The sequence below is a fragment of the Apus apus genome, chromosome 12 (genome assembly GCF_020740795.1).
Source record: "Apus apus isolate bApuApu2 chromosome 12, bApuApu2.pri.cur, whole genome shotgun sequence".
NCBI lineage: Eukaryota > Metazoa > Chordata > Aves > Apodiformes > Apodidae > Apus > Apus apus.
The window spans coordinates 8,187,305-8,202,330 of NC_067293.1; the positions used below are offsets into that span (position 1 = coordinate 8,187,305).

At 38.9% G+C, this 15,026-nt stretch overlaps 1 protein-coding gene across 3 annotated transcripts in view; it reads right to left on the reverse strand.

The window, feature by feature from the left end:
- Nucleotides 1-1,346: 1,346 nt before the first annotated feature.
- The window catches only part of NRK (Nik related kinase), a 90,679-nt gene continuing 76,999 nt past the window's right edge, over nt 1,347-15,026 (reverse strand). For all 3 annotated transcript variants that reach the window (XM_051629976.1, XM_051629975.1, XM_051629974.1), the window contains exons 27-31: nt 14,760-14,860; nt 14,085-14,234; nt 10,678-10,837; nt 5,846-5,985; nt 1,347-5,111 (exon numbers count right to left, since the gene is read on the reverse strand). In XM_051629976.1, the coding sequence (XP_051485936.1) occupies nt 5,028-5,111; nt 5,846-5,985; nt 10,678-10,837; nt 14,085-14,234; nt 14,760-14,860 (635 nt within the window). In that variant the 3' untranslated portion in view covers nt 1,347-5,027. The remainder of the gene's footprint in view (nt 5,112-5,845; nt 5,986-10,677; nt 10,838-14,084; nt 14,235-14,759; nt 14,861-15,026) is intronic.

Here is a 15,026-nt window from a genome sequence, read left to right on the forward strand (position 1 = left end):
TCTCACTATTGCCTTTTGGCACCAATATGCTGTTATAGAATATGCAGCAGAAAAAAGATGCAGGCTAAGAAGTAGATACAGCTGGAATGAAGTGAGTGTGGAGGAGGAAGGGACTAAATGATGTGTGAGCTTGATCCTGGCTGCTACCTTAAGAAAGGGCAAGTTGAGGCCTAGCCTTAACCTGTTGACATCAGAAAGTTGTTCTTCTGGAGTCCAGTATGCACTCAAGCCTGACATTTTTTCCTTTTGTCCTGGGGAGTGAAAATCATTTGAAGAAGCTGGTGTAGAATAATCCAGGTGTACTGTATTCCTGAATCTTAGAAATAACTTTTGGTGGAAAGAACAATAATGACTGGCAAAACTAAACTATCTACCAATCAAGCAACTATGATACCATAGGACAAGGAGTAATGGATGCAAATTGGAGCATAGGAGGTTCAAGGTGAATATCAGAAATTTTTTTTTTACTGTGAGAGTGACAGAGCACTGGAACAGGCTGCCCACAGAGGTTGTGGAGTCTCCTTCCCTGGAGACATTCAAAACCCACCTGGACGCATTCCTGTGTGATGTGCTCTAGGTGACCCTGCTCTGGCAGGGGGGTTGGACTAGATGATCTTTCGAGGTCCCTTCCAACCCGTAGGATTCTATGATTCTATTAAACTTATGATACAGCTCCCACTCCATACATCAAATACTGGAAACAGCTTGCTCTGCTAGCTTAAAAGAGATAAAACATTGATGAAAAATACTCTTAATTTTAAAAAATTAAGAGAAATTTTGCCTCACAGTCTCACCCTTTCCAACTCCCAACACTGGCATAAATGGCAAATTTCCTAATTCTTACTCTTAAGTGGTACAGTTAAAATGTGCTATCACACCTCATGTTTTGTAGAGCAATTAATTTTATATGTGGAGCAAAGACTGCATGTGCATACCTGAGAAAAGTGAATTGGGCTAACCTGGCATTCAGGCTGGTACACAGAGGTAAGAGCCAGCTTTTGCTGTGTTCACTGACTGCAGACTGTCACTGCACTCCAGTTCCACTGCCCGCTTGTATGAAGAGAAAGGTGGAAGCACAGAAACTCACTTGTGAAGCTCATCAGCAGCACACACAGCATGGTGCTGGCTGTCACCCTTACCAGCACTCTGTCTAGGCTGAATTCTCACACTGTCACCTCAACATCTTTATCCACTGCAGGGAGATGTATTCATTTTGTCTATGTAGCCAAATGTACCTGTTTCCTTAGGGATACTAACTGGATTTGAAAAAAAAACAACAACAAAGCTTTCTATGATTTTTACTATGGCTTATGCCACTATAACAGAATCAACAATCACAATATTAGTTTTGATTTTTCAGAGTATTTTTTATTACCATTTCAGCTGTACAATTTCAACATTAGGGAACAATACATAACGTACAGTACATAGCTTGCGTTGTTCCCAGGTTTTGAAGGCATGTGTCAAGGTTCAGGCTGCAGAATAGAAAATTCCTAAAATGAATGCAGGCACATACAACACTGTCTTGCTGCAGTATCAGTGCAGTCTTGTTTGGCAAATGTGACATTAGGATACTGTATGTGCCAAGGGATTATTGACATGGATCCTTAACCTTCAGCCCTTCTGTCCATATAGCATTTGTTCACGTCAAAGTGACATCACTAGAAAAACACATTGTGAAGCAGTTCACTCCTTGGTCTTAAAATAAGTGAAAGGGTACAGATAGAGAAACACCTCACAAAATGAGACTACAAATCTGTTGCACATTTTGCATAGCTAAGTTTCTGTCAGGATAAACTTGGGTCTCTGGAATTTATTTATTTTTTCCTTCTAGCCTTTTAACTTTTGCTTTGAGCTGAACAGTTTTTCAGAACACACTCTCATTCAGTGTTCAGACCAGCCTACCACTTCAGATACCTTTCAGTTTCTTTGGTTACCTTCTTTTCCTTAACTTCTCTTAAAACATTTTTATTCCTCCTACAGCAATACACTGTTGCAGACATCCACTCCCTCCCCTTTGGCTATTCCTATTTATTTTCTTCAGCTTTTCCCTCCTCTTCAGTCACTTCCATTCTCTTCTGTTACTCTTCTCAACACCTCTAGGCTCTTTCCATCTTCAACCATCTTCTGACTTTCTCTTGATAAAGAGAAAATGCCACAGTCTTCTCCTTGTTTCATCCAGGTGCTATTTGCTGTACCGCTTCTTAATCCTTTAAAAGTATTTACCCTCTAAGGGCCTCATTCCTTCTATATTTACCCACAGATATAACTCCAGTAATTCCAATGTGTTTTCACAAAGTGACAAGTGAAAATCCAATTCACTGCCTTGAATCATAGCTGGGGAAAAAAGAGTGCTAATAGAAGGAAACAATTAAAAATTGAACTACCAGTGTAATAGGGCACATTCCCGCTCTTGAACTTTTTATTTCACCGCTCTTGGTATGGAACTAAACATCTTTACAGTGACTTACTGTAACACTTCTCTGTTACAATAGTATTAAACCAGTTTGATTACACTTGCTTTTTAATCTCTTGATACGGGTTGTTCTAAATTCCTGCTCTTCTTTGCTAAGTTCTCTTTAACTAGTGCCTAACTTCAGGGAAAATCTACCTCCTACCTGTTGACACCAAAATGGGAGAGGGAAAAAATTCACATGCACCCCATGTAATCCAGAGGCTGCTGAGATAAACACACTTTAAAAAAGTATTATAGAGCAGCCTGGATCACTGATTGCTTATAGCATAAGCAAGTTTTGCACACCAACAGGGTACAAAATGAAAGCTGTTCTTCACAGTGTCTTAGGCTTTTTGAGTCAAAAGCAAGTAATTTGTATTTCTGATTGTCTGCAAAATATTTTTTGCCTATAATTGTAACTTTCATCTCTGTTCCTGTTCCAGGTTTGGGTTTGTTTGGGGTTTTTTGTTTTGTTTTTCTGAAAGTTGAACAAAACAAGCCCAGTGATCAGAATCACAGGAAGCCAAGTAATGTTTTGCTCATTTGCAGCAGTCCTAGCATTGGCAACAGGTAGGAACATCCCTACAAATAGACAGAGACACCCTGTTTTCACACAGCTCCACCCCAGCACAAGATACCAGTCAGATTTAAAGTCTGCACACAAGCTGATTACTTGTGTACAGTAAGAACCACTTTGAGTATTTAACTGCACATTTTTTTTTAGTATGGCCTTAGACTTATTTTTCTATTTTTTTTCTCTAAGTTAAAACATTTTAAAGGAAAATACTTCATAAAAAACACTATACATTTTGAGATAAGCTATTGCTAATGAAAAGTGCTAGGTTAATTGGAAAGTGCAGTCCTCCACACAGCCAAAGCACCTAGACAGCAACTAGACATGCATCTCTGGTCTGCCTGCAGCAGCTGAGATGCCAGCACAGGGAAGGGGGGAAAAAAAGGTGATTAGTCACTAGTTTGATTCTCTGCTGACATATGTGAGGATACCAGTTCTGGAGCTGATGGTTGCAATCCGAGCACCTGCCAGTCACAGCATGACTGCTAACACTAATATCACCTGACATACTGTACAAAACAGTTACCAGTTCTAACAACTTTATTTCTCCCCTTTGTCAACTTTGAATTATTATCCTTGAGGTAGACGACCAGATATTCCAAAACACTTTTCCTGCACCTTTCAGTATCACATATTTCAAGTAAAAAATACCTATTTTCAAACACTGTAGCTAATGATTTCACTTTTGCCTACAGTGTCCTCCATACTGTATCATGTCTGGAATGAGATTTTTTGTATTATATTCAATGCTTTACATTTTCAAAGCACATCCAAAAATCAGCTAAATGAGGATTGCATTAAACCCTACAATTTAATAATAGTATATTATTATATATAGTATATATATATATATAGTTTTATGGCCAAGTTACAAGCCCCTGAGAACAGAGTTTATGCAGAAACACTGGCACCAGTAACACTAGTGGATGCAGCTTTATTTAGATGTAATTAGCTTAGAAAGCACCTGAAATTATTTATATTTTGTATTTATAATAGATTAACTCTTTGGATATTTTCATAACAATAGTAAGAATACATTTGTTAATCTTAACATCCATTGTGGAAAGATTATATTTACAAATACGTGAAAACTTGATGCTGAAGGAGCAAGAAGGGAGGAAGGTGCCTGATCCCGTGCCCTTCTATACATGGGTAGTGCCTTTAAATCAACTCATACGTGAGCGTGGGTCCTGTGTTTGAATAAAGTTACAGGTTCAGGTCTGTAATGCTTTTTGCATATGATTTTGACAAACTACTATTTAAACTATTTTTACAAATACATTCTACAGTAACTGTGTCTTCGGGCTCAGGCATCCAGCCCTGAGAGGAACATGGAAGTCTGTCCCATGCATTTGGTAAAATCTACCAGCTGGGGCACATCTAGAAAGAAGTACTTGCTTTTACAACTCTGCAGTGGAATGCATCTGCCTGCCCAGCACAGGAGACAATCCCTCAAGTGTCCCCATCCATGTTAGGCCCCATCATGAACCCACTGCTCTTCGGCTGACTAGAACATCTGGACAAGTGAGTCTCAGTGAAACAGTAACAGCTTGCTTAAAATGCAAAACCAGCCAAAACCCAATTAAAAATAAAGTAGATTCAAATTTGCCACCCAACTTGTTTGGGTTTTTATATCTACCACAGATGCTGCTGTCCAAAAAAGAGACTTCAATTCAAGATAACAACATTACATCATCTGTGAAAATGAAACTGCACTTTTCAGAGTACAGGAGCTTCATTGGCTACATTCTTCATTAAAGTTGTTCTAACACTGTGAATACAATCTTGGTTTGCAACATATTTTAAAAGACAAACTAAACATGTTCACAATACTTTGACAGGAAAATAGCATTCTTTCCAAATGGAAAGAATATGGATTTTGATAAGTTAATAATAACATTTTTGTAGGTAAAAAGTGCAAATTCGTGTATATTACCCCCAAGCATTTTACACTGATACCTACAGGGAATTTCAAAGCATCCTTCATTTTTATGTGATTTACCAGTTGAATAGTACATTTTGACCAAGAGTCATAAAGTATATTTGACTGCTGCCTCCTGACTGTACAGATGCAAAGAACACCTTGAAAGGAAAAACAAACAACATGTTACTGCCAGTTTACATTTATGAGAATATAGTTGCCAATACAGCAAATCTGAGAATGCCACAGTCCCAAATACAAGAACATATGTATGTCAGAATTCAATTTTTAATCCCATGACAAACTTTTGGAAGTGAAACCATTCTTGTGATACAACAGGGATTTTTTTCTTATTTTATATATATATATTTCTGTTCCTATTTGGAAAGACACAAGGGACCATTTAAAAATAACTAATCTAAGCAGTTTTGGGGCCCCAGTTTTCTAAGTGTGTCACTGGGACTAAGCTGGTTTCACAGCATTTATCAAGCACTGCAGTATGTGAGAAACAATACTTGATTATCTGTGCTGTAGTATTTGAGCAAATATTTGAGCATTGAGTTGTTTGGTTTCTTTTCCATGATGGCTGCTTTGAATTGCATGTAATTTCAGTAGCTCAGAAGAGGCCATCCTGGAGTTGGGCATTATCACGGCTGGCTCAGCAGCCCTCCCCTCTACACCAGTCGTGCTGGAGTCTGGCCAGCTGGCAGTGTTTGTTGCCACCTCTGACAGCAGTTAAGGCTGGGTGCAGTAGGAGCTGAAAGAGCTGGCTAAAGCAAGGTGGTGTGAAAGTGTGGCATGTCCATAGCATGTGCTTTGTGGGGTCAGTGACTACTTCTGCTTTGAATGGGGAAGTTACACTAAGGTAAAAAAAAAACTGTCTTAATTTCTGTACCTTGTCATTTCTTTCACATAGGAATTTTAGCTTCTGTGCTTTCTTATGCATAAATACTCCTTCCAGATTTCCTGTTTCCACAGAGCGTAGTTCAATCGCCTTCTCTCCCCAGCCCATGACCTGATTAGATTGAAGATAAGCTAAAGAAACAAGAGAAGAGAAAATATTTTACACTGTTTAACAGCTGAAGGACTGATTCTTGCCTCATTTATGTCAAGATGAATCTGAAGCATTTCTCTTTGATAACAATATGTTCTGAATTATTTGTATTTTAAGTTTACACAAAAAGCCTTGGGAACAGTAACTAAATTTCCACTTTCTCCTGTCAGACTTATTTTGGACTCTAGATATAAATCTTTAATATGCTACTATTGTATATTTTAGAATCACTAAAGGTTGGAGGAACCCTCTGAAGGGCATCTTGTTTAAGCCCTGCCCCCCAAAGCAGGACTGAAGCAGACAAGGTTACTCAGGACCTTGTCCAGACATGTTTTAATGGATATTTCACAACCTCTCTGAGGCCCTTCTGCAACGCATGACTATCAAGGTTAAAAATGTCTTTCTAATACTGAACTGGAACTTCTCTCGGTGCAAATTATGCCCACTTTGCCTCTCATCCTTTCACTCTGCACATCCAAGAAAAGTCTTGACTCTGTCTTCTCTATACCCTCCCATTAGAAAGTTGGGTTTGTATTTACTGGGGAGTTCAGCTTAGTCTGAAACCTGAATACTTCTGAATCTTGAGACTATGGCATGATTCATTTGGTGTAATGTTCATTTATAATTATTTTCAGAACAAGTGTGTGAAAATTATACCTCCTGGGAAACATATGTGGTTTGGCTACAGTGTTTTTTATTTTTAGTTCTATGGATTTTCTCCAAATCTGTTTAGTAGACTTCCCTTTCAGTTATTCTTTGTGCACATTAAAGGCTTCCCTACCATTTAGAGCTCAGAGCAAGAGAATTCTTCCCCAGTATCCCAGTCATGTGGGATATACTGCCCCCAAAGTTAAGCAATTTTGAGTAGGAAAACTGAGGAAGAAGTTGATAACTTCTCTTGTGCAATTCTGTTAAATAGTTTTGCTGCCATTAGTTATATAGAGGCAATTTTTCTTCCTCCAGTCACAGCTGTGGAGAACTTTTAGTAAATGGGAGAGGCTAAAGAGTCAAAATCAAGCAGGGAAAAAACCCTAAGGCTGAACAAAGTCTCAAATGCACAAATTTAAAAATTGGCCATGGAAGGCAGATGTTTTTCTGCTGTATGTTTTGGTTAGATTGTACTGGACAAAGGGGCTAGCACATGCAGTTCCCTAACCACCCCAAGCAAGTTAGGACTAAATATGACTAAACCTTTTTATTTTTTTTTTCCGAACATGTATGTTTCTGTGCATCTCTGTTCCAAAGCTTCTCTGCTCCCAGTCATTACTCAGTGCTTTACAAATATTCTAGTAGAACTAATCACCCAACCCAGCAATGTATCTGGGGTGACAGTTTGCTTGTATGGAGACATTTTGCTGATTCCTGAGGCAAAAGGGCACAGGAAATCTGGCCAACAGGAATCATTTGGATATGAGCAGGCATTTTCTACGCATGAGCTGGACAGCAACTGTTTCAAGAACTGGTGAGTATGTTGAGGCATCTATTGTAATACAAACAGCTTTTTATTGTTTGTATTCAAGATATTCTCACCAGCTACAAAAGTTTTTTTTCAAAATAATTGTTCAAAGAAATAAAAAACTGAGCAAAGGGTGACAAGAGAGTGCTCTAGGAGGTCTGCAATATGTCTGGAAATTCCAGGAAAATGGGATCTCTCATGAAATTTTCAAGTTTCCCCTAAGTTTGGCCATTGAAATAACATAGTTATTTATACTTCTCATAATAATTAATGTTTTTTGTCTGGAGCCAAGAATTTCAAAGAAGCAAGAAAATTAATAGGAGCTAGTGGGAAACAATTATAAAAATAATAGTTAACAGAGCTCTTGGTTTTAAATTGTGTGTTGAGTTACAAGTTTCATTTATTTGGTTTTAGTGGAAATGTGATTCCAATCAGAAGTCAAATTAATCCTGTACCACATCACAAAGACTATTTCTGTTCCAAAGAAATGCACTCCTGAGATACCAGAAGTGCTGCAGCAGAAATGCAAGGGTTCTCAAGCTAACATTGGAAAACTCTCAAATGACAACTGAGAGGGGCTTTTTGGGGCCTTCCTTTAGCTGAGGAATCTGCAGAACCACAAACAGAGAGATGGATGGATACCAACACCTTTCCTTCCAGAGGAAACCTACCCTCTTGATTTCTGAGCACTGGAAGAAGCTCTACAAGGTGCCAGCTGTTTCTTCAGCTCTCCTGATCTTACCATCCAAAACATTTAACGTAACTCACCCTCTGCTTCCTCAGCAGGATGTTTCATTGTACCTGCCCTAAAATTATTCACATAGACAAGACTCCTAGCTTCTATATAGTGAAATTCACCAGACAGGATGCCACTCTCAGAAGTATCTTCTCCATTCTCTTCCCTTTTAACTGCCCTAAAATACTGTACCAAAAAGTGCTTAGGCAATTTCAAGCTGATAGCTTTCCATGCAAATGATCATCATAGTGGTGTGCTGAAGAACAGGAGAAATAGCTGCATGAGCACATGGAAAGGCAAATGTCCAAATATTTTTCCTTCTATTAAGATGTAATCAACCTTGAGAAAGTGAGAATATCATGCCTAGCCAGATGGATACCAAAGTATGTTTTAAATCAGAGTAATTAACTGGCACAAAAGATCACATATTCAGCTGGTCCAAAGTGTTAAGCTTTATTCACTTCACTGCCAGCTGGGTTACACACAAGGACATTTTTACTGGAGTTAAGGCAGTGTGATTTCCTGTCTACAAGAATGCTTTACAAACCCATCTCTCCAATCTGTGATGATGATTCAGTACTTTCAGCAACACTAGCAGAAAGGACTTAAGTTCTCTTGGCTCCACTTCTGAAGCGTTCCTGCAAACTCTTTCTAGATTAAGTGAAAAAGTTTTGAGAGCAGTCATGCCCAGTGACAGAAATTTTCTGTCATAGGTCTACCAGACCCTTCCTGCAATAATTCCCCTTGCTAAAGCAGGATGCAAGAAAGCTCTTTGTTCCTCATACAAGTCTGTCTTTGAAACACAGTATCTGTCCAGTAACAGTGACTCTTTAGGAATAATACAACTAGAAAAGCCTGTAATAGTTACAAGTAACATCCATGATTTAAAAAGTATTAAATGGTGAGGATGCTTATATAAATGCATCTGATTTTAAAACTGTTTCTTCCCAAGGCAGAAAAAGGAGTTCTAAACAATATAGTACATGTGGGAAAACAAAGGTCAGTTTAAACATTTATGAAAATCATATATATGCACACCAAAAGGTGGACAAGACATTAGAGTTTGAAGAAAACATCCATGTTAAGTAAGCTTGTGACTTTTAGTAATGCCTGAGGAAGCACATCCCATAACAACATGCTTCTTGTAAGCTTGTCTCCATCAGATGGCATTTGTCAGTACAGCATCCAGTTATGTTGAATACTTCTCATTAGAACCCTTACTACCCTGGCCAAGTAGCTGTTTTTTTAATTATGATTTCTTATTGTGTCTCTAACATTAACTCAGAGGGGATGTAAAATTTCAACATATCAAAGACTATTAGATATTCTTATGAAAAAAATGGGAGAATTGACTGGATATATTTTAATTACACCCTGCAGCTCTGAATATGGGCTGAAAATTGAAGACAGGGCTATTCAGTGAAGGGAAGGACACACTGCACAGTTAGCTTATAACCTTATACCTGTTTTTTGAAACTGGAGCGGTTTTGTTGCTGAATTTTATCAAAACAGTGCAAAAAGTAATTTGTCTTGTAATGATTTGTGTTCCAGAGGTGGGCTCCTTGCCCTCAGTACTGTTGAAAACCTTCTACAAATGTCAGACCTGGCATTTACTCAAGGGTGTTACTCTGCTGATTCTGATGGACTCTTCCTGAAACTACCCAGCTAGAAGTGAAAGGAGGAAGATGAACATGCTTAATTTTTTTCACTGTGGCATCCATTTTCTGCCAGGGTAATAATACGATTTTCTACAATGTAAGTGTCTTGGGCCTTTGTTGTGTGTTAGTATGTTTGGTTTAAGATGCAGAATAACAGGAGTGAGTCAGAAAAGAAATTAAAACCAACAAATAATAAAAACAGAAATCTGCCTGTGTTGTTCTTGGTTTCCCCTGCACTGTTAACTTGAAGCCCTCTGGGATAGGTGAAACAAACAGCTGTCCTGGCTACAATACAATCAGAATCTCATCCTGCAAGGCCAGCTGCAAGCACAGAGAGATTGAGAATCTATTAGAAATACCCTGGGCTGGCGGCACTCTGAATTTACAGTGACAAAATTAAGGGGTTATTTGACAGCAGTTACAGACCTCCTCAGTAACTGACCTCTACAGTTGAGAAGTTTTACATAAAACACTACGGACTCTGAACAACTGAGAGCACCTTCTTCCCTCGGTAGTTCATGTAGTTCTCTCTGCAGACTGATGGCAGGCTGCCTCCTCAGGCTGCCTGCATAGGCAAGGTATCATGCAGTGAACAGCGTGACAAGAATACAAACTCTCTGATCCAAATGTGAAGACCTATTGCAATCATTGGCTGTCTTAACACAAACACACATAAATTTGTTTACTCTTTACACATTTGGTTTGCTCAAAAGTTGCTTTATGTGCCTCACAACCATTTCCTTATGGATACATACCTCATAAAGAAGTCAGGCTTCGTGCAGCAGGATCTTATATTTAATAAAGTGCTGTTTTTCATACGTACCTACAGATGCTGGCATTTCTCCCCACTGTAAAACAGTCTCCTTTGTGAAATGCCCATATATATCAATGTAGATGCCTTCATCTTCATAGGTGAGTAAAAGCTCCATTCCGCTGGTATTCGGGAGGATGATAATGGCATGTGGGCGAATAGTCCCCTGGATCTAGAATCATATTTTACTAAGATTTATATCAGAACATGGACTGCAATTTCACTGACTACATCAATCCAATCTAGCTTGGCAGAGCAATAAACAGAACTAGTTCATGGCTCATGGAAAGTGAAAGAAGTGCCTGTGTTCAGAAAAGCTGTAGGGTTTCCTAGCTAGCCTCTGAAACAGGCTTTGTGCCCTCCTTACCCCTCTGAATATGACAGTAGGTTTGCAAACAAATCAAGGTTCAATATTTCACTTGTATTTACCCCTATTAATTGGTTTCAAGAAGCCATGCAGCCACTGAGACACAATAATATTTACTTACTCACTCACAAAACACTGGCATCATATAAATAGAAGGTGAAATAAATTTGAATTCACAATTGGTTCAGAAGATGGAGAAAGGACAAGCTTCCACATTCCAGGAAATCAGTGCTTTCACTTTCCATGATATTTCCCTATCCCCACTCACAAGCTACAATCTGTAAATTTAACAGTATTTACAGCAAGTTGAAAAGTTACCTGGACCTTTCAAACAGAAGCCACTTTCTGTCCTTCCCTTCCCACATCCTTTCCTAAAAACAGTTCTCCATTTCAATGCTGTTCAGCATACACTTTCTGCATGCCACAGGAACAGTGCATTTCACTCTTACAAATTATTTTAACAGCTGGTCAATGCACTAGAATCTCTCCCAGAAGCCAACACATCCCCAGTGAAAAAAAAGTCTTCAGTGTACAACCATGAAGGTGGGGTTTTATGAAAGCATTTTTGAAAGAAAAAGAGGAGAGCCTTAAAAAACAAAACCAAAGCATTTCCTTGCTAAAGCACTACTCAAAAAAGGATGTTATATAGTAAATTAAACCACTAAAATTAATATTTTTCTAGGAAGCACACAACTCGAGTTCCTGTATCATTTTCACAAGCCAGCAACACACAGATCTTTTTTTTCTTCAAGCACAGACATTAATGCACACCGTAAGGGCACAATGAACAGTAAAAGAAGCACTGAAGCTGTACTTGCCCAACTGAACACACCCAGGCCAACCACTTGACTCCGTGCCTCCGCAACAACTATCCGTAACACTAGAACGGGGATCCAGAGCCGCAGAGCAATTTTAATGCGTTGCCTTGGTACTCGCATGAGGGATCGGAGCAGGTAAGAGATGAAGAAAGAGGTGGGGAGCCAGGAAAAGAGGCTACCAGAAAGCAAGAGTATCTAAAGTCAGCCTGTTAAAAGTCTGGTCTGTTGCCACCACAAAGCTCCTCGAGAGGATTATCCAGTTCTAGCAGATGCTCTTTAAAATAATAAAATACCGAAAAAGACAGAGCCACCGTAGCAGTGGATTTATTCAGGTCTAAGACTCTGAAGGGAAAATATATTTTTAGTACATGCTAACTTTTGGTTGAAGAGCACACACGGATGGAGTCAGTCTTAAAGGTGCCCCACATATTCAGGACAGTCGCCTGGGAACTCTCATCAGGTACATAATTATATTTGCAGCCTGTTGAAAATCTAAAGCCTCTAAGAAGGTTCACTTTTTCAGTTAACTTTCTCATCTTGGGCAATTATGTTAATGATCTTTTTGACAAGTCATTATTCACCTTGCTTAGCAACCAGCTCCCAGGGATGGCATGGGGCACCAACCCATAGATTTATAAAGTAATGAGAAATTTTCATAATTGCATAGTTAACAAAGCTATTGATTGTCAGATTAAATAATCCCTCTAAGAAAATAAACATTAAGTCCCTTAAAAAACCAACAGAAATAAACAGTACAAGCTTTTAGCAGGTGATTCAACAGCTTGTTCTGAACAGCTAGGAAAGTTACTTTTTAATTAAGAGAATAAACTGAACAGCCATTCTCAAACATGGTGTCCATCAGAAACAGGTCTGCCAGAATTTGCAGGCTGTCACTTGTCAGGGCAGCAAAGTGCTCAGGTGCTTGCAGGTAGGTGTGGGGTTTCCTTTGGTTTGAAAATGTGGGGCTGAGGCTGGAGAAAAAGACATTACAGAATAAAAGGGCTGAAGGCACAGGCTGCAAGATGCAGATCTGGGACGAGATTTCACACCTGAGTGTAACACTGGGACACGTGGCCTTGGGATACAAGGAGGCTGTGGCACCTGGATGAGCTAACCCTCTGCCCCTGTGGAGCTCTGTTGACTTCAGGGAGGTTTTCAAATGTGCACAGAAGTTTCCTTGCTAGGAACCTCCCATCAGACTGGAGCCATGGGAACCTGCTAGTTTGCTGGACCAAAACCCCCACGTTTCCCTGACTTTTGGAACTAACAGCTTTGAAAAGAACTATCTAGAACAGCTAAAAATAAGCAAACGAAACAAGATCAAAACCAGAGCACCAACTTCACGTTGGATAGCCCCATGCCAGTCATTCACTTCTCCAGGAGAATTACTTCTCTGTTATCTGAGTTTAAGCAGGAATTTAGTGCTATCACCATCTCCTCAATGGACAGATACTCAATGCAGTACGTACACATCAACCTGAAATCAACACCTTCATGCTAACTTCTTGACAATCTAATGAGAAAATCCTGAGGAAAATGTAAAAATTCTTTTCAATTTAAGAACTGATTTCACAGGCAACTGAACAGTAAGATCAGCGAATTTACTTACTCTGGAAGTTGGGGTTTTGCAAAGTCATGACTGAAAGGCAAATCACATTTTGCACAGAGCCTGGATCTGAAACCATGTGAAACAAATGCAACTTTGCTCCATGGTGGAGAGACTGGGATTATTCATGGTGCACACATACCTGGCTCCTCTAGCTACAGGTACTCATTGGTGCAATAGCAACATGTTTGCAGTGGATTAAAGGATGTTGCAACACTCTTTGTAATCCAGGCCTCATTTCAGCTCAATTCAGTGATAATTTAATCTGCTCATTAGCAAGACTGGAAAGCACCATGGCAGATTGTAAAAGTCACCTGAATTCACGTAGATATTATTGTGTCTTTTATTGCTTAAGAAGTCCAGGATAAATCAATTAAAAATTAGTAATTTTCATACAATAGGCTTTCTGATATTAAACCATTAAAATTTATATTCTAAAGGTGATAAAAGCCTTTTAACAGAACTATGAAAGTATGAAAGTATGTGAAAAGTGGGTTTCTATTAGCTGGTGTACCATAATCATTCTCTTACCCTGTCTTCTGAAACAGAGCACAACTCTTACCCTGATCATTATCAACATACAGCCCAAAGAGGAGAGGCATATACGTAAATTTTTGGAGTATCTTACGTGTGTTGGAAGGTACAGGTCATACACAGATCCAGAGTCCACATCAATAGCATGAAAGCCCACCAATGAGCCATATATGACTTTTAATCTTTGTCCATTCTCTACGGTCAGGTCAACTGACAGTGGTTTGTGATGAAGTGAGGTAAAGGACTGGAAAAAGAAAAATACACTATATAACACAATAAAGCTGTTGGTTTACAGGTCTTGTTTATGATCTTAAGAATTATCTAAACTCAAAAGTTAGCTATTTTTGTTAAATAGTAGGTTATGTTTAAGGAGCAGAGTATCCATCACCCACTGAGCTGCAAGGAGAGCTGGATAATTCACTTGTGTTTTGAAAAAAATCCAGATTCTAGAAACATACTAGGCAGAAATTAAGCTGAAGTACCATTCATGTTCAAATTCCTTCTCTTCTGAGGAAATTCAGCATCAACTTTGTGATCTCAAACGTACATTTTGGCACAGCACTGAAACAAGTTACATTTAACAGAATCACAACTATGACAGTTCCGTGCCTGCCATCTCCAACGTATGTCAAAGGAGCTACATTTTCTTTAAGAGAATACTCGTTTTATCTTTAACTAGAAATAAATGTTAGACAAAGCAACAAAAAACAAAGAGTAGATGAGAGACAGTGAGAGAGATACATCTGAATCAAAGTGAAGTTTCACTTACCTTAAAAGCCATGAATTTGTGATAAGGCTTTGGAGCCCAAGCATAAACCTCCACTGAGTTTTTCAAAGCAATTACAAGGAATTTGATTCTCTCATATTTTACTGTAATACAAGAAGAACAATTCCTTAGATACCAGACAGACACTTAAATCAAAGACCATCTCATCACATGAAATGATGTCCATGCTTGTAAAGGTAGACGTTATCCAGCAAGGGAGACTAATGGTTTCTGGACATCAATGTTTAATAGCACTAGTAGCAATATCTT